At 42.5% G+C, this 20892-nt stretch overlaps 2 protein-coding genes across 6 annotated transcripts in view; one reads left to right on the top strand and one right to left on the bottom strand.

Annotated features, from left to right (window-relative positions):
- The window catches only part of Sh3bp5 (SH3 domain binding protein 5), a 72704-nt gene extending 67204 nt beyond the window's left edge, over positions 1–5500 (top strand). For both annotated transcript variants that reach the window (XM_045136075.1, XM_004661251.2), the window contains 4 exons: positions 679–721; positions 2185–2404; positions 3808–4068; positions 4310–5500. In XM_045136075.1, coding sequence (XP_044992010.1) covers positions 679–721; positions 2185–2404; positions 3808–4068; positions 4310–4500 — 715 coding nt within the window. In that variant the 3' untranslated portion in view covers positions 4501–5500. The remainder of the gene's footprint in view (positions 1–678; positions 722–2184; positions 2405–3807; positions 4069–4309) is intronic.
- A 346-nt stretch (positions 5501–5846) lies between these two features.
- The window catches only part of Capn7 (calpain 7), a 60595-nt gene continuing 45549 nt past the window's right edge, over positions 5847–20892 (bottom strand). For 3 of the 4 annotated variants that reach the window (XM_045136038.1, XM_045136039.1, XM_045136037.1), the window contains 8 exons: positions 20730–20829; positions 20295–20430; positions 19489–19564; positions 11894–12039; positions 9004–9066; positions 8190–8320; positions 6959–7051; positions 5847–6868 (listed from right to left, as the gene is read on the bottom strand). In XM_045136038.1, the coding sequence (XP_044991973.1) occupies positions 6724–6868; positions 6959–7051; positions 8190–8320; positions 9004–9066; positions 11894–12039; positions 19489–19564; positions 20295–20430; positions 20730–20829 (890 nt within the window). In that variant the 3' untranslated portion in view covers positions 5847–6723. The remainder of the gene's footprint in view (positions 6869–6958; positions 7052–8189; positions 8321–9003; positions 9067–11893; positions 12040–19488; positions 19565–20294; positions 20431–20729; positions 20830–20892) is intronic. The other variant, XM_045136040.1, reaches the window with a different exon arrangement.

Here is a 20892-nt window from a genome sequence, read left to right on the forward strand (position 1 = left end):
CCCTTGGGTTTGTTATTTCTACCCGCATGTTTAGAACATGCACGCTACTGCTGTACTGTACATATGTGTACATGAACTTTGGTGGGGTAGAAGAGAGAGCTGCCCAAACCCCTAAGACACTAACGCTCCTAAGAGCCTGGCTTTTTTTTTTGGAGAGAGAGGAAAAGGGCACACACCTGGGCCACTAGCCACTAAAAGTGAACTCTGAATACATGTGCCTCCTTGTGCATGTGGCTTTACGTGGGTACTGGGGGTTCAAACCTAGGTCCTTTGGCTTTGCCAGCAAGCACCTTAACCGCCATCTCTTCAGCCTCTTAAGGGCCAGGTTCTTCTGGGTGACAGAATCCAGGGGACTAATTCTATCCATTGCTCACGATGGTTGCTGTGCCAGTGGTCTTAACACTTCAGCCCTGACCAGTCAGGAAGGACCAACCTGTGGTCTGTGCCTAGCTGAAGGCGGGGGGTGGCGGCCCTACTCCTTCACAATTATCCTCAGCAAGAGGTGGTTTTAAGCATCTCCTTCCCAACCTTAGACACTAGACCCAGACTAAGTTCATCGCTTGCTAGCCGAAGTGAACCCGGAAGCAGGGTCCTCAGTGAGATGGCCAGTCAGCCTATGGCTGATGCAGTGCTGGGGCCCATGATGTGGGGTGATCTGACATCTTTTGTCTTCCACAGGCCTTATTTTGAACTCAAGGCAAAGTACTACATCCAGCTTGAGGTATGTGGGGCCTTGGATTTGTCTTGGATGGTCTTTTCCTGCTCTTAAAGCTCCACTTACGTGTGTTGGCAGATCTTCAAATGACCCAGTGCTGCTAAGAAAGTATAAAGACAGTTCCTTAAAGGCCTCAAAAAAAATGGTCTTCAGTGTGTACCAGAGGTTGATTTTGGATGTTTTCCTCAATCCCTCTCCACCTTTTTAATTTTTTTTTTTTTTTTTTTTGAGAGCAACAGACACAGAGAGAAAGACTGATAGAGGGAGAGAGAGAGAATGGGCGCGCCAGGGCTTCCAGCCTCTGCAAATGAACTCCAGACGCGTGCGCCCCCTTGTGCATCTGGCTAACGTGGGACCTGGGGAACCGAGCCTCGAACCGGGGTCCTTAGGCTTCACAGGCAAGCGCTTAACCGCTAAGCCATCTCTCCAGCCCCCTCTCCACCTTTTTAAAGAAACACTTTTATTTGCAAGTGGGTTGGGGATATGAACAAATATGGGCACACCAGAGTCTTTAGCCACTGCAAATGAACTCCAGATACATACACCACCTTGTGTCTTTACCTGGGTACTGGGGAATTGAACCCAGGTCACTAAGCTTTGCAAGTAAGAGCCTTAAATGCTGAGCCATCTTGCCAGCCCCCCCCTTTTTTTATTTTATTTGAGAGAGAGAATGAATATATAGGGCCTCTAGTCACTGCACATGGACTCAAGGCACATACACCACCTTGTGCATCTGGCTTACGTGGGTACTAGGAAATCAAACCTGAATCCTTAGGCTTTGCTGTAACCTGCTAAAGCATTTCTCCAACCCTTTATATTTATTTATTTGAGAGAGAGCTAGACAAACAGAGGCAGATAAAGAGGTATGTCAGGGCCTCCAGCCACTGCAAATGAACTCCAGATGTATGAGCCACCTTGTGCATCTAGCTTATGTGGGTTCTGGGGATCCTCTTGTTATATTCCCCAGCACTTAAGTTATGGTGTTTCCACCCACCTTTTTTTGTGGGTGCTGGGAATCTGAACTGAGGACATCTCCCCAGGCCCTCCACATGGTCTTGATTAGGTGTTGCTGATGTCTCAAGTTGTTTGCTGCTCCTCCAGAGTTGTCCTCAGTAATACAGTGGGCCTTACAGTGAGCCAGCACCTGGAACCTTACTGCAAATGTAGCCCCCAACCCAGTCACTGCTTGTGGGGGTGAGGGGCAGGGCTTGTTTTAATACTTGTCTGGGGACCAGATGGCAAGGCTGTGGGACTTGTGTCTGTCCGCTACCTTTCTTGAAGGCTGCACCCCACAGTGAGCATCTACCTACTCTCAGCAGGAGTAGGTGAGTCATGGGTAGGGAGTCATGTTCTGTCTGGTCACTGGGCAGGTGTGATAATCAATCTTTAGTTGCATCTTGGAAATGTTTTGTGCTGATTCTTGGGGCAGGAGCCACATTTACTTAACAGGACCCCTTATCCCCACCCAGCAACTGAAGAAGACGGTTGATGACCTGCAGGCCAAGCTGGCCCTGGCCAAAGGCGAGTATAAGGCAGCCCTGAAGAGCTTGGAGAGGATCTCAGATGAGATCCATGAGCGGCGGCGTTCCAGTGCCATGGGCCCTCGAGGCTGTGGCGTGGGGGCCGAGGGCAGTGGTGTGTCTGTGGAGGACCTGCCAGGAGTCAAACCTGAACCTGACACTGTATCTGGTGAGTCGGGCAAATGGGGAATCACATAGCTTGTGTAGAAGGGCCATCTTTCCTCACCCAACCACTAAGGATTCCATTAGGCAGCCCTGCAGGGTGCTTCCTGTGTCTAAGACACCATGTTCATCAAAATGCTGCTGGATGTTAGAATTCTGTGGTCAATTACTATTTGGAAATATTACACCTTCACCCTTCTCGAACAGTCAAGGCCAAAAAGTCCTTTAGGAAAGCTTTGCTAGTAGAGACATTGGACGCTGGCTGGTCTTTCTAGTTCAGCTGCTTTGCCTGTGGGGCTGGGAAGAGGATGGCACCCACTCTGCCAAGTACAAGGCGGAATTCCCTGGGGGCTGACTACTGAGGCTTCTCTTCTTTCTAGGGCTACTATTAAATCAGTCAAGAAAATCTCCCTCCACAGTCACTGAACGCATCACTGCTTCTCCTTGCTCCCAGGTTCCTTCCTCAGTGGTTTTTTTCTTTTTCTTTTGAGAGAGGAAAGAACGAGCACGCCAGCCACTGCAAATAAACCCTAGACATGTGCACCAGGCTTTTGTGGGCACTGGGGAATCAAAGCCTGGTCCTATGGGGTTGTAGACAAGTGCCTTAACCGCTAAGCCATCTCTCCAGCCTGATTCTTTAAGGCCATCAGTAAGTGTTGAAGTACCTGGTCCTAGGGAGAGGAAGCTAATTTAAGCACTGTGTTATGTTAACACATACACTTCCATAAATGTGTGCAGAGGATCAGGAAGCTCCGAGGGCAACTAACTTGACAAAGCCACAAAGTAAACAGTGGCATTAGGATCTGAATTGAGGTCTGAGCCCATTTTCTGTCCCAAACATTCTCATACTTATTTATAACCATTCTTTCTGGAAAGCTACAAGGCCACTTTTAAAAAGTGCAGGAGGTTCTGTGTAAAGAGAACCAGGCAAGATCTAAGAAATGAGACTGTACAGGAAGAAAATGGCAATAGGATGCTTTGGGCCACCAAGTTAGGCACAGCACTGTAAAGAAGTCCCCACACCCTGCTTCTTGTCACCATGGTGACACTGGCTGTGTGGCAGGGACACATTACAAATGACCAGTGCCTGACAGTCCTCACCCCCTCCCTCCTTTCAGTGCTGGGGCACGGGCACACGTGCTCCTGCTGAGCTGCATTCCTAGCCATCTTCCGTATCTAGGCAGTGTCTAGGGGTGCTGGTTTCCCAGCTGGAGCTACTGTTAGGACAGACTCCCTGGGACCCAGCTGCTTCCTCTCAAGATGCCCATTACATGGGGTAGGCTAATGCTTGGTCAGATTCTGCAGGCTCCACTCTGCAACTGACTGCCAGCAGAGGGCATGTTTGTGGGTGTTCAAGGAATTGGGCTACTACTTGGGAGATACCTGGTGACTGGTGTTCTCTCACTCTAGTGGCCTCCGAGGCCTTTGAAGATGACACCTGCAGCAACTTTGTGTCTGAAGATGATTCAGAAACCCAGTCTGTGTCCAGCTTTAGTTCAGGACCAATGAGTCCATCGGAGATGCCTGACCAGTTCCCTGCAGTGGCAAGGCCTGGAAGCCTGGATCTACCCAGCCCCGTGTCCCTGTCGGAGTTTGGCATGATGTTCCCAGTGCTGGGCCCGCGGAGTGAGTGCAGCGGTGCTTCCTCCCCTGAATGTGAAATCGAGCGAGGTAAGCTGGCCAGCTGCAATCAACAAAGCTTGGATCTTGTGTGTCAGAATAGTCTCCTTGGCAAGCCACCTCCTAGGGAGAAAAGCTGCAAAGTGAGAACAGCAAATTTCACCTCCAATGAGGCCTTTATAAACACTGAGCAGTCAGTGCTGGGTGCGGTGGATGACACTAGGAACGCAAAGGGCTTGGCTGGTGTTTGTAAACTGTCCGTTCCCATTTGGTTTCCTCTGTATGTCCACAGGAGACAGGGCAGAGGGAGCGGAGAACAAAGCCAACAACAGCCGCAGTCGCAGCGGTGGCAGCGGTAAGAGCCAGAGCAGCACGTCCCCTGAGGGCCAGGCCTTGCAGACCCGCATGAAGCAGCTCTCCCTGCAGTGCCCCAAGGGAAGAGATGGGATTATTGCTGACATAAAAATGGTGAAGACTGGCTGATCTACCCAGGGCCCATGTGCAAGTGAATATTTATACATGAAACTCAACATTGTGCCAATCATCATTAACATGCCAAATCTTAAGCATTTACTCTAAACTGCACTAACCAAGTTTCAGTGACCTTGAGGGTGAAGACTTTCCCTCTGGTAAGAGTTCTCGGGCTGGTGTTTCTCAGAGCAGAACTACTGCAGGTAGGCAGCCTTGTGGGGCATTTCCTGTAGTGGAGGCTGGAAGCGGTAACTAGGTCCTGTGAAAGGACCCAAGCCAGGAGGAGGGCTGCACGCTTAGCCAAACAGGCCACAGCCTACATCTCGGTCCCTTGTCTCTGCTCAGTCTGGGGAAACGGAGATGTTCTTTCTGTCCCCTGAATCCCAGGGCATCTGTTTTAGTGACAGCTCAAATGCAAGAACATTCATGTCCATCACCAGGTGTGCAGAGGGCACTTTTGTAAAAGTATGTGTGCTGGAACACCCATTTCCTAGGGAAACTACCATAAGCTGCACTTTTGGGGGTGGGGATAGCAGGGACGTAGCATAGGGGGATTCATGGCTGTGGGAGGTTTTCTATAGCATAACCTTACCCTGCCAGCCAAAGGGGATTGACTGTAAGCCATGCATGCAAAAAAAAAAAAAAAAAAAAAAAAAAAAGAGGCTGCCATTGTTCTAGCTAGCCTGACAAGGGTTAGTGTCAGAGGGAGTAGGCATATGTTGGCAATGGAGTGTTATGCTATGTAATAGACTGCTTTTCCTTAGCATTTTTATGGTCATGCATACTTAGAGCGTTGCATTTTACTTGTCCTAGTTTGTTAATTTAGCATTTCTAAAAGAAAAGCAGACTTATTTTCAAGTTGTCAAATTCTGTCACAGCTTGTACATTTGAGCCATTTGTACATCTCTTCATACTGTAGTTTCTCCTTTTTTAAGAACTGGTATAGGTCCCTAATTAAAACTTATTTTGTACTTGTCTAATATCTTGAGTGCAATAAAAACTGCTTAAGAAATCCCAGCGTTGTCATCCTCATTTAAGACCAGATACCAAGGACTGAACAGGACAGGTGGTCTTGCAGAAGGGAGGTTCAGTCTCCCTCCTCTAGTGGAAACCTCTTAGCGCTGAACTTTTCCCATTTACAATGCGTATTCATTAAAGCATACTGTGGGTAAGTACCTGGGCAGCCAACAACGATGCTGATATGTTACCTGCTAGCCCTTTTCACTTTTATCAAGGCAATCCCCTGGCACCATGGGTTGTCCTAATTTCTCACTGCCACCAAATTCCAAGAACACAGCTTTTTTGATGGAATCAACTTGATTCTTGTAATAAATCAAGTTTTGAGTTAAATCATGCAATTTCCATAAGTATAAATATTTTATTTCAATTAATAGAAATCTTCATAGACACAATGAAAAATGAAAAATCCCACCTTGTTTTTCATAACTTTAAAATCTGATTTTTATGCAAACTGAATTCATACCACACTAATCCTTGGCAATTCACTTTTTATGAATAACTCAATCGCCATATACAGGGTTTTTCTTCAAAGAGCTGTTATCACAACAGCACTGAACTATATATGGAGAGCAATTTACTGTATTTTCATGAACCTATTAAAAACCTCCATAATAAACATACCTCCATTCTCTCCACAATGCAAAACAGGTACCTAACCTCGGCAGTCTTTTTAAGCCTAAGCATTTTAATGCCATATGCTTCTTAAAGCTTTATTCCTTCATAAAAATCATGAAGCAAAACTAATACTCATAGGGACATGACTCAGTAAGTTGCCTGAGAGGTACAGTAGGGTCAACACAAACAGGTGAAACGTACATGCTCTGTAAAAATGAGAGTGATGCAACCATTTCACGATATTAGAATAGCCTGCTCTTGCGCTCAGTGTGTTCTTGGCCCTTGTTCTCATCTGTGCTCGGTTCACTTGCTCTTTTAGCTAAAGGCATCTCACAGCGACAGCAGAGTCTGACCTTTAATCAGATGCACTTTTATACAAAAGTGGCTCCTAAATGCAAGCCAAGCCAATCCTACAGACACAAAACCATGTCACCAGCATGTCTAGGTAATTCTGACTATAGAACTCTTACCAAACACCATGACAAACACCCGATGCCACTCCTAACACAACTTTCCATTTAGTTCCTCCCTTTTCATCACCTTGACTGAAGAATCCATCGATGTTCAGTAACTGAATCCAATACTGGCTGGGATTCCCCATCACTGAAGTTGTGTTGTCTTGATGGGAATAGTACTATTAAAGTCCAAGAAAAAAGGTCCTTCTTGTTTAGGCAAAAAAGTACTGGGAATGATATTGAAGATCCCAGCAGGTATATTTTCTAATTCCAAGTAGCAAAATCCACATCTATATTCAGAGAACAGGAGAATAAGGTTTATACAACATGATGCCACAAGAAGTAAAAATACACTAGATAAAACAAAATGCCAACATTACCTATAGTCACCACTAGATTTCCTCTGAAAGCCATGAGGACCAGAATCTCCCATCATGGAAACTGTTACAACCTCAAAGCCAACACTGTATTGCCTAATGTGAAAAATGCAAAAACGTTAATTACAAAAACATGATTTAAACTAAGCATACCTAAAATTCAGGCATACATACTATCAGCTGGTATGTATGTTCCAGAAATTTTATTAGGAGAAAACAGTACTCTGAAATTCTAAGAATTACTTCTGTATTAGGCTTAGTTTAAGGTTTTTTTTTTTCCTTACAGGCTCTCCTAGGAATAATTTGAAAGTATTTTCGTTGTAACAGAAAAAAAACAAAACAAAGCTATGTAACAGGAAAGTAAACCATGGAATAAAATTAAAACATACAGAAGGGCTGGAGAGATGGCTTAGCGGTTAAGCGCTTGCCTGTGAAGCCTAAGGACCCCGGTTCGAGGCTCAATTCCCCAGGACCCACGTTTGCCAGATGTATAAGGGGGTACACGCATCTGGAATTCATCTGCAGTGGCTAGAAGCCCTGGAGCATCCATTCTCTCTCTCTCTCTCTGCCTCTTTGTCTGTCACTCTCAAATAAATAAATAAAAATAAACCAAAAAATTTAAAAAAAAAAAACAAAAAACATACAGAATACTTTAGCCTAGGTGTTGAGTTCTATTTCACACCTATTCACATTATCTTCTAGAAGTTATACTGGTTTGCCTCTGACATTTAAGTCTGTAACCTAGAGTTGATTTTTAGATCTGATGTGAGCTGGGTTTGATTATTACTTCCTGTATTTAAATACTCAATTATCACATGCCATTCCATTTACTAAGAACTAACCCTCCCTCTTTTTTTTTTTTTTTTTTTTGAGGTAGGGTCTCACTCAAGTCTAGTCTAACCTGGAATTCACTATGTAGTCTCAGTGTGTCCTCAAACTCATGGCACACCCCTGCCTCTGCCTCCCAAGTGCTTGGATTGAAGGTGTGTGAGCTACCACATCCAGCTAGGATTGCCCTTTTCTTATTCCTCTACAATGCCATCATTACCACAAGTCAAATGTCTGTGCTTGCATAGGTTTGTTTCTAAACTTTGATCTTCTAAGTTTGTCAATGTAAGGTCAATGATTCAGTGGTTAAGAACATTTTCTTAGCTTACATGAAACCCTGAGGTCAACCTGCAGTACACCCCGCCCCACCCCACCTCCTGCCATCAATAAAAGCTTCATTACAAACCTTGGTCCTCTTAGCTCAATAAGTAATGGTCCAGTTTTATCTATATGGAATTGGTAGATGGGGTTATTTTTGTGAGTCTCCTGAAAATTTCCACATCCTCCAGCACTCTGACCACTCCACTTTCCATTAATCTAATAAAACAACATGTTTGCATTAACAAAGATTCACATTCTCCAATTCTACTTTAAAGAAAAACTCATTTCCACTTTTTTTTTTTTGAGAGGAAGAGAAAATGGGCATACCATGGTCTATTGTCATGAAACCGAACTAGACTTATGTACCACTTTGTGCATATAACTATGTAGGTCTTGGGGAATCGAATCCAGCTGTTGGGCTTTGCGAGCAAGTGCCTCCAACCACTGAGCCATCTCTCTAGCCCTTACTTCCACCTTTGCAAAAAAGAGCTCCCCACTTTGTGGTCCCACCTCATTTCTTAGTCTTCATTTACTACTGATAGCACACTTTTCAGCACTTCAGCAGAGTCACTTCACTAAACTCAACTTCTTGGGCTATCATCAAATTTTTCTGTCTGCAAAACATTCTCCCCAGAATCTTCTACATACTTACCCTACACTGCAGGTTATTCTCAAATTCTGTGGTAAAGGTTCACCTATATGGACTGGTCTTCAAAACCAAGGCTTATATCCATCTTGTTTCTAGCAATGGTTTCCTTCCACAGATGTGTTGTTTAGTAAAGATCTTGCATTCCAACTTGCCCAGTAAGGCATTTAGTTTACTTAATAAAGGCAGAAAGGAGAGGGAATCCTAACTTTCTAAAAGATTGGCTGGATATCGCGAGAAAGCATTTTCTTACCCGTTTTGATAAGGTGTAAGGTGAAGGGATCTTGGAGAAAGTGAAGCTGCATGCTGAGTACACCTATAGATGGAAAAAAAAGATGTACCTACATGGAAAAAAGGCCTCCACAGAAAGAATGTAAGAGTCAAAGAAAGGGTTGGACTCCTTACTTACAACATGCTCCCTCCAGATATAAAATGGCCTGGATATCCATGATCTCATAGTGCCTGACACTACCTACCCAAGACCATCATAAGAGGAGGAAAAGATCATGACATCAAAATTAAGAGACTGATTGAGATGGGGAGGGGATATGATGGAGAATGGAATTTCAAAGGGGAAGGTGGGGGGAGAGTATTACCATGGGATATTTTTTATAATCATGGAAAATGTTAATAAAAATTGAGGAAAAAAAAGAAAAAAGGCCTCCATCCAAAGGTTATTCTAGAAACTTGACAGGAACACTAAAATGACAAAGGAATGTGTTGGATCTATTCCAGGGCTTCAGCATTAGCTGGTATACCAGTCATTACTGTGGCAGCCAAGGATTTGGTCTTGGCTTTCTGTACCACTGTGAATGAGGACTGTCTTCCCACCCCAGTGTCTGCATCTGAAGACTCAAGGACTGGCAGTGGCCTCTAGTGGCTTTTTATGGCTCAAAGTCCATTCGGATTGACCGAATTTTTTCATGTATGCATGACAAACAATTGACAACAAAGTTACAATCATTTTCCCACTATAGTATAAGTCACTAAAAACTTAAAAATTAGGCTCTGCCTTCCTGACTGAATGGTCCCTGGGTCCCCAACTTCTGGATCCCCTGCTCCATAGGGTGCACACAGTAGCAAGACCCAAGGAGATAAACAACCCCTTGCACTTCAGCCAAGCCACAGCTGAAACCACAGAAGAATTGGGGAGATAAGCAAGAATGCTGCTTCCATGCTGTTCCTGATAATCAGTGCCAGGAAGAAGGAGACAGACCCTGAGAATACTCAACACCTACCAAAACAGAGATCCAGAGGCTCCTAAGAGCTTACCACTGAAGTAGCCTTAAAACTCAACCACCACTGCTCAGGGAATTTTGCAGAAGAGGGGGCGGAAAGACTGTAAGAGCCCCAGGTTGATATGTCATGCCAAAAGGCATTCCCTCACCCCCAAAATAGCTGACTGCTGCTCCCACAATGCTTAGCCTACACCCCACTGACGAGGGTCCCAAGCAGAATGGGGGCAGTGATGAGGGAAAAGAGGGTACAATACATGATATATCTTACAAAATGTTAATAATAAATGGGTAAGTAAATAAAAAATGAGCTCTAGAGAGTAAGGGGGAAAAAAAAAAAGAGTTAAATGTTTTAATTTTTTTTTTATTTGAGAGAGAAAGGAAGGGCATACCAGGGCCTCCAGCCACTGCAAACAAACTCCAGATGCATGCACCCTTTGTGCATCTGGCTTATGCGAGTCCTGGAGAATTGAAGAGGGGCCTTTTGGCTTTGCAGCATACGCCTTAACCGCTAAGCCATCTCTCCAGCCCCTAAATATGTTTTATAATCACAAACTTAGGACTTCATTTTGCTTTGATTGAGACAGTCTCATATAGTCCAGGCTGGCCTTGCACTTCTTATATATAGAGCTGAGGATTACCTTGAATTTCTTTTAAATATTTTTACTATTATTATTTTTGGTTTTTAAGGTAGGGTCTCACTGTAGCTTAGGATGACCTGGAATTCACTATGTAGTCTCGGGGTGAGCCTCAAACTCATGGCGATCCTCCTACCTCTGCCTCCTGAGTGCTAGGACTAAAGGCATGCATACCACACCCGGCTTCAAAGGATAATTTTTATTTCTTTATTTATTTGACAGCAGGGTCTCACTCTAGCATAGGCTGACCTGGAATTCATTCTGTAGCTCTAGGCTGGCCTCTAATTCATGGTGATCCTCCTAAGTCTCTTGAGTGCTAGGATTAAAGGTGTGAGTCACCATGTCCATCTTAAGAAGCTATCTTTTTTGTTTGTTTTTTGTTTTTTTTTGTTTTTGAGGTAGAGTTTCACTCTACCCCAGGCTCCTGGAATTCATTATGTAGTCTCAGAGTGCTTGAATTTATGGCGATCCTCCTGCCTCTACCTCCTAAGTGCTGGGATTAAAGGTATGCACCACAATGTCCAGCTTAAAAGGCTGTGTTTTAAAGATACTAGGTTAAGGGCTAGAGAAATGGCTCTTGCCAACAAAGCCAAAGGACCCAGGTTTGATTCCCCAATACCCAAGTAAAGCCCAATGTATAAGGTGGCATGTCTGGAGTTCCGTTTGTAGTGACTAGAAACCCTGGTGTGCCCATTCTCTCTATCTGCCTTTATCTCTTTCTCTCAAATAAAAAATAAAAATAAGATACTAGGTTAAATGGGTAAACACCTTGCTTTAGAACTAAATTTATTCGTCTAGTATACTATCTAGGGACTGTTCCTGTGAAAATATTCATTCAACATGTCATTCAAAGTGACTCACATTTCAACAGGAAGCACGCTACCCAATTAGTACATATAAAAACAGAAAATGGAGACCAAGTGTGGTGGCTCACACCTTTAATCATCACTTGGGAGGCAGAGGTAGGAGGCCACCCTGAGACTGCATAGTGAATTCCAGGTCAACCTAGGCTAGAATGAAGACCCTACCTCAGAAGAACAACAACAACAACAAACGATAAATTTTCAGGATTAAAATTTTGGGCCAGTACTTGGAAGCTGAGGCGGAAGGACTTAAGTTTATGGCAGGCCTGGGTACCGGAGTAACTGAAGCCAGCCAAAAGATACATAAATATTTAAAGCATTTTTCTTCAGCTGGTTGGCCCACTGACACAGCAGAGTACATGACACTTCAAATGACTGCTCTGTCACTGTGTGCTGACTGTACTTACCCGGACAGTGTAGTGAATGGTGTTCTGTTTTTCATACTGAGAAACCACCAGGGTGAAGGTGTGGGTTCCTGGTGTGGTCAGCTTTATCTTAGTCAAGTAATGAGGGCTGTTAATACGAATCCCATCGATGTATGGAGGTGGGTCCGCTGTGCACAGACAAGCAGGTTTACAAAAAAACATTTTTCCATTAGTTTTTGAAGTTTTATGGTTTGTTGTAGAAAAAGTAAACGGATATACAGCCCCTTATTTGACTCAGTCTTTAAAAGATAATGGCATTAATGAGTTACAATTCCAACTCAAAAGTTTCTGACACATGGAAACCATCTTTTTACTTTTTGGTCTTTCTTAGGTAGGGTCTCACTGTAGACCCAGGCTGGCCTTGAACTCACAGTAATCCTTCTATCTCTAGTGGCAAAGTGCTGAGATTAAAGGCATGTGCTGCCGCACTCAGCTGGAAACCATGTTTAGAAAGCACTAAGGGAAAAGAGTTGTTGGGATGTGCTTTATCTTGTTTATATCACCTCTGCAATCTCTTCTGCTTCATTTTTCCCCAGAAGAGAATTGTAAAGTCAGGGTTAGCTGCATTAGAAGTGCTTCCCCCCCCACACACACCTTTTTTTTTGAGGTATTGTCTCATTCTGGCCCAGGCTGACCTGGAATTCACTATGTAGTCTCAGGGTGGCCCCAAACTCATGGCAATCCTCCTACCTCTGCCTCCCAAGTGCTGGGATTAAAGGTGTGCACCACCACCCTTGACAGAAGTGCGTTTTTCTTCTTTATTTTCTTCTTATTTTTTTAGAAGTGCATTTTTCAAAAAATTCATTTTTGAAAAGAAAAAAATTCATTTTTGAGGGCCGGGGGTGGGGGGAGAAAGAGACAGACAATGGACATGCCAGAGCCTCATGCCACAATATGAACTCCACATGTGAACTCCAGGTGCATTCACCACTTTGAGCATCTAGCTTTACATGGGTACTGGGAACTGAACCCCAGATAGCCGATTTTACAAGCAAGCACCTTAACTGCTGAGCCATCTCCCCAGACCAGAAATGAATCTTCAAAGACATCTAGATTTCCACCTGTAAACTCAGTTTTTTGGGGGGATCAGATTAGCTTCTTTAAAAAATAAACTCTGGCTGGAGAGATGGCTTAGCGGTTAAGCGCTTGCCTGTGAAGCCTAAGGACCCAGGTTCGAGGCTTGGTTCCCCAGGTCCCACATTAGCCAGATGCACAAGGGGGCGCACGTGTCTGGAGTTCATTTGCAGTGGCTGGAGGCCCTGGCGCGCCCATTCTCTCTCTCTCCCTCTATCTGTCTTTCTCCGTGTCTGTCACTTTCAAATAAATAAAAAAATGAACAAAAAATATTAAAAAAAAAATAAACTCTCTTGGAATGTCTAAAAATGAAATCCCTAGATTTAGAAAGACAAACAAGGTTAGAATACACTGATAAAATTTCATTTCAGCAAACTTACAACAGAATTTATTTTAGACTAATGCAATATATGGGTTTCATGTTCACTATAAAATAAAGTAAATGAAATGTATAGAAATGAAAATTAGCAAAACATTATTTGAGACTTTTCATATTTTGCTTCATTTCTTGAAATGTGTGCCATATGCAGTGAAATTTCTTGTTGCCAAGAACTGATAGAACTTCTTATCTCATCTCCATACTTTTTAAAAATCTGTGTTCATTCCTATAGCCTCAGATGGGTTTTATTTTGTTTGCTTGCAGATGACACTGCAGTTTCTTTCATGCAAAATGCTGTAAACTACTTGACTAAAATCATGACCCTGATGGGAACTCTCTAGTTTTTCCATAGACTTAATCTACTTGTGTATTGAAACATATTTTATTTTCTCTCTAATGGCTTAATGTGAGAAGCTCCTGTGGATAACTTGGACTGTCATTTGGTTAATCTTGTTTCAGTCAATTCATTAACTGTGTACTGAGACTGATGATGTTTTTTAAAAAATTGATTTTAAAGCCGGGCATGGTGGCGCACACCTTTAATCCCAGCATTTGGGAGGCAGAGGTAGGAGGATTGCCGTGAGTTTGAGGCCACTCTGAAACTCCATAGTGAATTCCAGGTCAGCATGGGCTAGAGTGAGACCCTAAAAAACCAAAATAAATAAAAAATAAAATAAAATTGATTTTACTCCAGGTGAATTTTTTTTTTACAATACTCATCTAAAATAAAAACTACATAATGAAAAATAAATAAACTCTCTCTCTTTAAACCATCACCCTTAATCCCTTCCACTGACAAGTGATTTGGTAGGAATCTTCTCAGATTTTAATACACACATTGTACCCTAAAAATGGGCTGTCACAAGAATGTGTTTATGTAAGTACAACTTGAGTATCTCTTTATTTTCTATTTATTTAAGAGGAGGCAACTAGAGAGAGGGGAGGGTGGGAGAGAGTGGTTGTGCCAGAGCCTCTAGCCACTACAAACAAATTCCAGACGCATTTGCTACCTTGTGCATCTGGCTTACGTGGGTCCTGGGGAATTGAACCTGGGTCCTTTGGTTTTTGCAGGCAAATGCTTTAACCACTGAGCAATCTCTCCAGCCCTTGAGTATCTCTTAATTCTCCAATCAGAGAGACTTCATAGCATGCTGGATTTTATTTTTTATCTTTTTGGTTTTCTTAGGTAGGGTCTCAGTCTAGCCCAGGCTGACCTGGAATTTACTATGTAGCCTCAGGGTAGCCTTGAACTCATAGCAATCCTCCTCCCTCTGCTTCCCAAATGCTGGGATTAAAAGCATGTGCCACCACACCTTGTTTGCATGTTGGATTTTAGATTATGAATGTCTAACCTTGGTAAAGCCTAATGAAATATCCAGTATCTAAAAGAAAAGTAAAATTCTGAAACAGGGCTGGAAAGATGGTTTAGTGGTTAAGGTGCCTTCCTGCAAAGCCTAACGACCCAGGTTTGATTCCCTAGCACCCATGTAAAGCCAGATACACAAGGTGGCACATGTCTCTGGAGTTTGTTTGCAAAGCCTTGGCATGACCATTCTCTTTCTCTCTTAAATAAATTAATAAAACAAACATGAAATACTGCTAACCCCAAGCATTTAAGATAAAGGATATTCAACCTATATATATTGAGAGGGGGTAGCATATATCTTGTGTTTTTTAAATTTTTATTTTTTGAATGAGAGAGACAGTGGCAGTGAGAGGGAGGGAGGGAGGGGACAGATGGCATGCCAGTGTCTCTAGCCAATGCAAACAAAATCCAGACTCACGTGCCTTCCTTGTACATCTGGATTCACATGGGTACTAGGGAACTGAACCTGGGTCCTCTGGCTTTGCAGGCAAGCACCTTAACCACTAAGTCATCTCTCCAGCCCAGGCTGAACTGTAATTCACTATGTAGTTTCAAACTCATGGTAATCCTCGTACCTCTGCCTCCTACGTGTTGGGATTAAAGGTGTGTACCAGCAACACACCCAGCCCTAATTTTTAAAATATTATTTAGTTGTTTACATGGGAGGAGAGACAGAGGGACATGTCAGGGCTTCTTGCTACTGCAAAAGAACTGCAGATGCATGTACCACTTAGTACATCTAGCTTTACTTGGGTACTGGAGAATTGAGCCTGGGTTGTCCAGCTTTGCATGCAAGTGCCTTTAACCCCTGAGCCATAGGTCTTGTCTTATATATTTTAAATATGAATTTCATTTTTCTCTCACAATATTTTTATGACCAATGCTCTGAACCATCTGTATACTATGAATGTGACGCATTTTATCTTGCCACTAGCTGATGACTCAGGACATCTAAAATATTATTTGAGAGAAAGAGGCAGATAGAAATAGAATGGGCACACCAGGGCCTCTAGCCACTGCAAAAAACTCCAGACGCAGGTGCCACCCTGTGCATATGGCTTTAAGTGGGTCCTGGAGAATCAAACCTGAGTCTTTTGGCTTTGCAGGTAAGCACCTTAACCACTGAGCCATTTCTAGCCTGACTCAGAACATCTAAATAAGGTTCTTTCTAGTATTTTGTTGTTATAAACAGATGGTAGTTTCATCCATAGTGCCCAATATAAAAACACTGTTTTAAGCTGGGTGTGGGGGTGCATGCCTTTAATTCTAGCACTTGATAGGCAGAGAAAGATTGCCATGAATTCAAGGCCAACCTTAGATTACATAATAGTAAATTCCAGGTCAGCCTGAGCTGCAGTGAAACCCTACCTCAAAAAAAAAAAAAAAAAATATATATATATATATATATTTATATATATGTAATTTTATTCATACAACATCAGTTTCAATGTGTTTCAGTTTACTCTTCTGTCTACGGGGAACAAAAAGGCCAGTCCTATTTACATTTGCTATGATCAAAATAAAATGAGGGCTGGAGAGATGGCTTAGTGGTTAAGCACTTGCCTGTGAAGCCTAAGGACCCCGGTTCGAGGCTCGGTTCCCCAGATCCCATGTTAGCCAGATGCACAAGGGGGCGCATGCGTCTGGAGTTCGTTTGCAGAGGCTGGAAGCCCTGGCACACCCATTCTCTCTCTCTCCCTCTATCTGTCTTTCTGTGTCTGTCGCTCTCAAATAAATAAATAAATAAATAAATAAATAAAATGACAAGCTCAAAAGTGCTCCAATAAAGCAAAACCACTGTTTATAAAAAAGGAAGCACACTTTAAAACAGTAAAACTAGGGCTGGAGAGATTGCTCAGTGGTTAAGGTGCTTGCATGCAAAGCTTAACGACCAGGGTTTGATTCCCTAGTACCACGTAAATCCAGATGCATAAAGTGGTCTGAATTCATTTGCAATGGCTAGAGGACCTGGCGTACCTATTCACTCTCTCTGTGTGTGTTTCTCTCTGCTTGCAAATAAATAAATTATTAAAGAATAGTAAAAACATAATCCAAAAGAAAAAAGGCTGGGCGTGGTGGCACAGGCCTTTAATCTCGGCACTTGGGGAGGCAGAGGTAGGAGGACTTCCATAAGGCCACATAAGACTACATACATAGTAAATTCCAGGTCAGCCTGAACTACAGCAAGACCCTACCCCGAACCTCCTCCCACCACACACACACAGAAAAGGAAAAACAAAACTCCTTTAAAAGTCAAATGAGGGCTGGAGAGATGGCTTAGTGGTTAAGTGCTTGCTTGTGAAATCTAAGGACCCCGGTTCAAGGCTCAATTCCCCAGGACCCACATAAGCCAGATGCACAAGGTGGTGCATGCATTTGGAGTTTGCTTGCAGTGGCTGGAGGCCCTGGTGCACCCATTCTCTCTATCTGTCTCTTTCTGTCTGTCACTCTCAAATAAATAAAAATTTTTAATAAAAAGCCAAATGAGAGCCAGGTGTGGTGGCACATGCCTTTAGTCCCAGCATTCAGGAGGATTGCTGTGAGTTCGAGGCCACCCTGAGACTATATAGAGAATTCCAGGTCAGCCTGGGTTGGAGTGAGTGTAACCCTACCTCAAAAAACAAACAAACAAAAAGTTAAATGAGGGCCAGGTTGGGTGGCTCACGCCTTTAATCCCAGCATTCGGGAGGCAGAGGTAGGAGGATCACCATAAATTCGAGGCCACCCTGAGATTACATAGTGAATTCTGGGTCAGTCTGAGCTACACTGAGACCCTACCTTGGAAAAAAAAAAAAAAAAAGTTAAATGAGAAACAAATATTTGCAATTTTAAAGCCACATAACATTTTCATGCTAAGATTATTTATGGTTAAGTCTTATAATAACCAACATGTAAAAATTAAATTAGATACTTTGATTATAATTTGTTAATTTGTATATATTCATTTAATTTGGTATTTACCACTGGACCTCCCTCAAAACTGTGCAGTGAGTTAGGATGCATGTTTCTCAGACTGGAGAGATGGCTCAGTAGTTAAGGTACTTGATGGCAAAGCCAAAGGACCCAGGTTTGATTCCCCTGTTCTCACATAAGGCCAGAAGCAAAAGTGGCACACACATGTTTGAGAATTTGTTTCCAATGGCTAGAGGTCCTGGTGTGACCATTCTCTTTGCCCCTCTCCCTCCATCCCTCCCTCCCCCCTCAAATAAATAAATAAATAAATAAATAAATAAATAAAACAAATGTATATTTCTCTGTGACTGAATAAGCATCAGGCACTTTTGACTCTGTCTCCCTGGTAATGGCTCATTTCTTGGCAGAGCTTCCTTCTATCAGTCTCTGCTGAAATCAACACCTGCCCATCCCCCTCCACCAAGCTGTCCTTCTCAAAGTCAGCTTTTCTCCACCCTCATCTTCTCTGAGCTGACAGCAGTAAACACTAATGTGCATCCATTTCCTCTTGGACTAGTGTTTTGCATGGGTTATACAGCGAACTTCACTATTTCATTAGGCACTCTCCATTTATCCCAACAGTGCCTGATCCTTGGCTCAGCCTCCAGGGTCAGGTCCTGGACATTCAACTGAATCCACAACTCTCTACCTAAAGGATGCACACAGTCCTTTATTCAAATACCATCTATCTATGTGCCTGAATCCTCACTCCACCTCAGACCTCTTAATACTTAAAAGACTCAGCTGGGGACTGAGGAGTTCAAGGCACTTGCTTGCAAAGATGGTCTGCCTATGTTTGATTCCCTAGTGCTCATGTAAAGCCAGATGCACAAACTGGCACTTGCATCTGGAGTTTGCAGTAGGAAGCCTTGGCACCATACTTATTCATTCTCTCCCACAGCTAATCACTTTGTATCTTTACCATTACACTCAAGCCAAAAGAACTGGAATCATCCTTGCCCCCACAATGACTCACAAGCCCTGAAAATCCCCCAACTAAGTGTGTCTACTTGTCTTTCTACTCCTACTACCCAACTTCAAACCACCATCATTTCTCACACAGAACTGCCTGATTTATCTACTTCCACTTTGGTTGCCTCTGATAAAAGCTTAAAAGAACAAGAATGGCTGGGCGTGGTTGCACATGCCTTTAATCCCAGTACTCGGGAGGCAGATAAATCTCATGAGTTTGAGGCCACCCTGAGACTACATAGCGAATTTCAGGTCAGCCTGAGCTAGAGAGAGACCCTACCTTGAAAAAACTAAACAACAACAACAAAAAGACACTGAAATAGCACGTGGAGTTCAGGAAGAACAAGAATGTTCTGATAACTCCAGACCATGTCATTTACCCTTTAATCCCTTTATTATAGTTTTAAGAACTTCCCAAGAACTGACCTTTGTTCATTTTAGGAATCAAATTCTGATAGCAATGAGTGAGAATACCAAATCCCAAAGCCCCTAAATTAAAGACAAATCAGAACACGCAGCAATGGGAAGACACCATCTGCTGGCACTGAATAGTCTGCCAGTGAGCATTACTAATTCCTTCAAGTCATTACAAAAAACTGTCATTTCAGCTGGGCATGGTGGTGCACTCCTTTAATCCCAGCACTTAGGAGGCAGAGGTAGATCACTGTGAGTTTGAGACTACCCTGAATGAGACACTATGTAACAAATTCCTGGTCAGTCTGGGCTAGACCGAGATCCTACCTCGAAAAAACAAGACAAAACAAAAAGCCTGTAATTTCATTCACTACTATAAATATTTATTTGTTCACTATTTGCTTACCTAGGGAATCTTACCTGGGTAGTAAACTTTTTTGCCATCAGTCTTGTATACAACCATTGTGATAAATTCTCGGTTATTTGCAAAATCATCCTAAAATTACAAAGAATCCAACATGGTTATGAAAATGGGCTACAAATGCTCTTAATGTTAAAGAAAAAAAAAATAATTTTCAATCAAGAGCATTCCTTTCAGCTAGCTAGTCACATAAAAGCAGTTTTTCTGAATAACTGTCACTTCAATAAATGACTACATGGATATGAAATAAAACTCTGAGGAAGTCAGCCTTTTACAACCAAGACCCCACGGGTCACTTTTTTCAAATCCCCTTTGTTAGTGAATTCTAGTGTCTGCATTCACAATATGTAAAGTGAGCCGGGCTTTGGAGGACTACTGCAAGTTAGAGGCCACAGAGTGCATTCCAGGTCAGCCTGGGCTACAGTGACCCACAAAACAAAGCAAGATTAATGTCATCTAAAAGTAAAGTTCATTTTAAAGGCCAGATCTCACAAAGTTGTATAAACTACACAAAAGGGACCAGAGGGAATAAATAATACAGTCTGGTGCTTTTAAAGAGCATTCTTATAAATCAGCCCTCAAATCCTTGCTGAAAAGCGAACTCCCTCACATCTTTCTTCAGAGCTGACTCAACCAGATTGTATGATCATAGAACAGATTTTCTTAGAGGAAATGTTCATCTGAGAAAACACTTTCAGGACACCTGTGTAAAGGAAACAAGCCTAGTGATCAAATTATGAAACTAAGAGTCTAATTATACTTGAAAGAATTTTCATATGGTGTGTCAGGAGAAGGGCATCAGTACCTTGTCTGTTATGTGTCTACTAAGCAAAACCCAAACTGCAGCGCCCCCTTGTGGACACTGCACCTCCAGTTTGTACTGGGGGTTGTTGGCCAGGCTATAGGCATCTTTCACAGGTCCTTGCTTAGCATCCCAAGTACTAAAAGATAAAGTCAACAAAGATGGTAGAGGTTACATTTCTCATAAAAGCTGAACTTTTTAACATTACTTTAAAAAGTGTTGTGTTTAAATACAATTAAGCTATCCAGACTTTGTTTTATTCTTTAACTTTTCTTTTTTTATATATAATGAATATAGAAAACTACTATTATCACTCACTACTATTGTCACCTGTGAGTATAACAAAAGAGGGAATGCTGGTCTTCCTAAATCGACTATTCTTACATTTTAAAGGTAGAGAATACTATAGAGCATACTCTGAAATGTTCAAAAAGTTACCTGTGAATACATGTTGATTCTTTAAAAAGAGCTGGATTCCAACTCAAATAAACCACATCATAATACTGGCAGAGATCATCCCAGGAAATCCAAAATATTCCTAAAAATTAATGTCTTTGTTAATCTAAAAAAAATTAATTATAAATAACTTAAATCAGTTAAA

Source organism: Jaculus jaculus, chromosome 16 (genome assembly GCF_020740685.1).
Source record: "Jaculus jaculus isolate mJacJac1 chromosome 16, mJacJac1.mat.Y.cur, whole genome shotgun sequence".
NCBI classification, from domain to species: Eukaryota; Metazoa; Chordata; class Mammalia; order Rodentia; family Dipodidae; genus Jaculus; species Jaculus jaculus.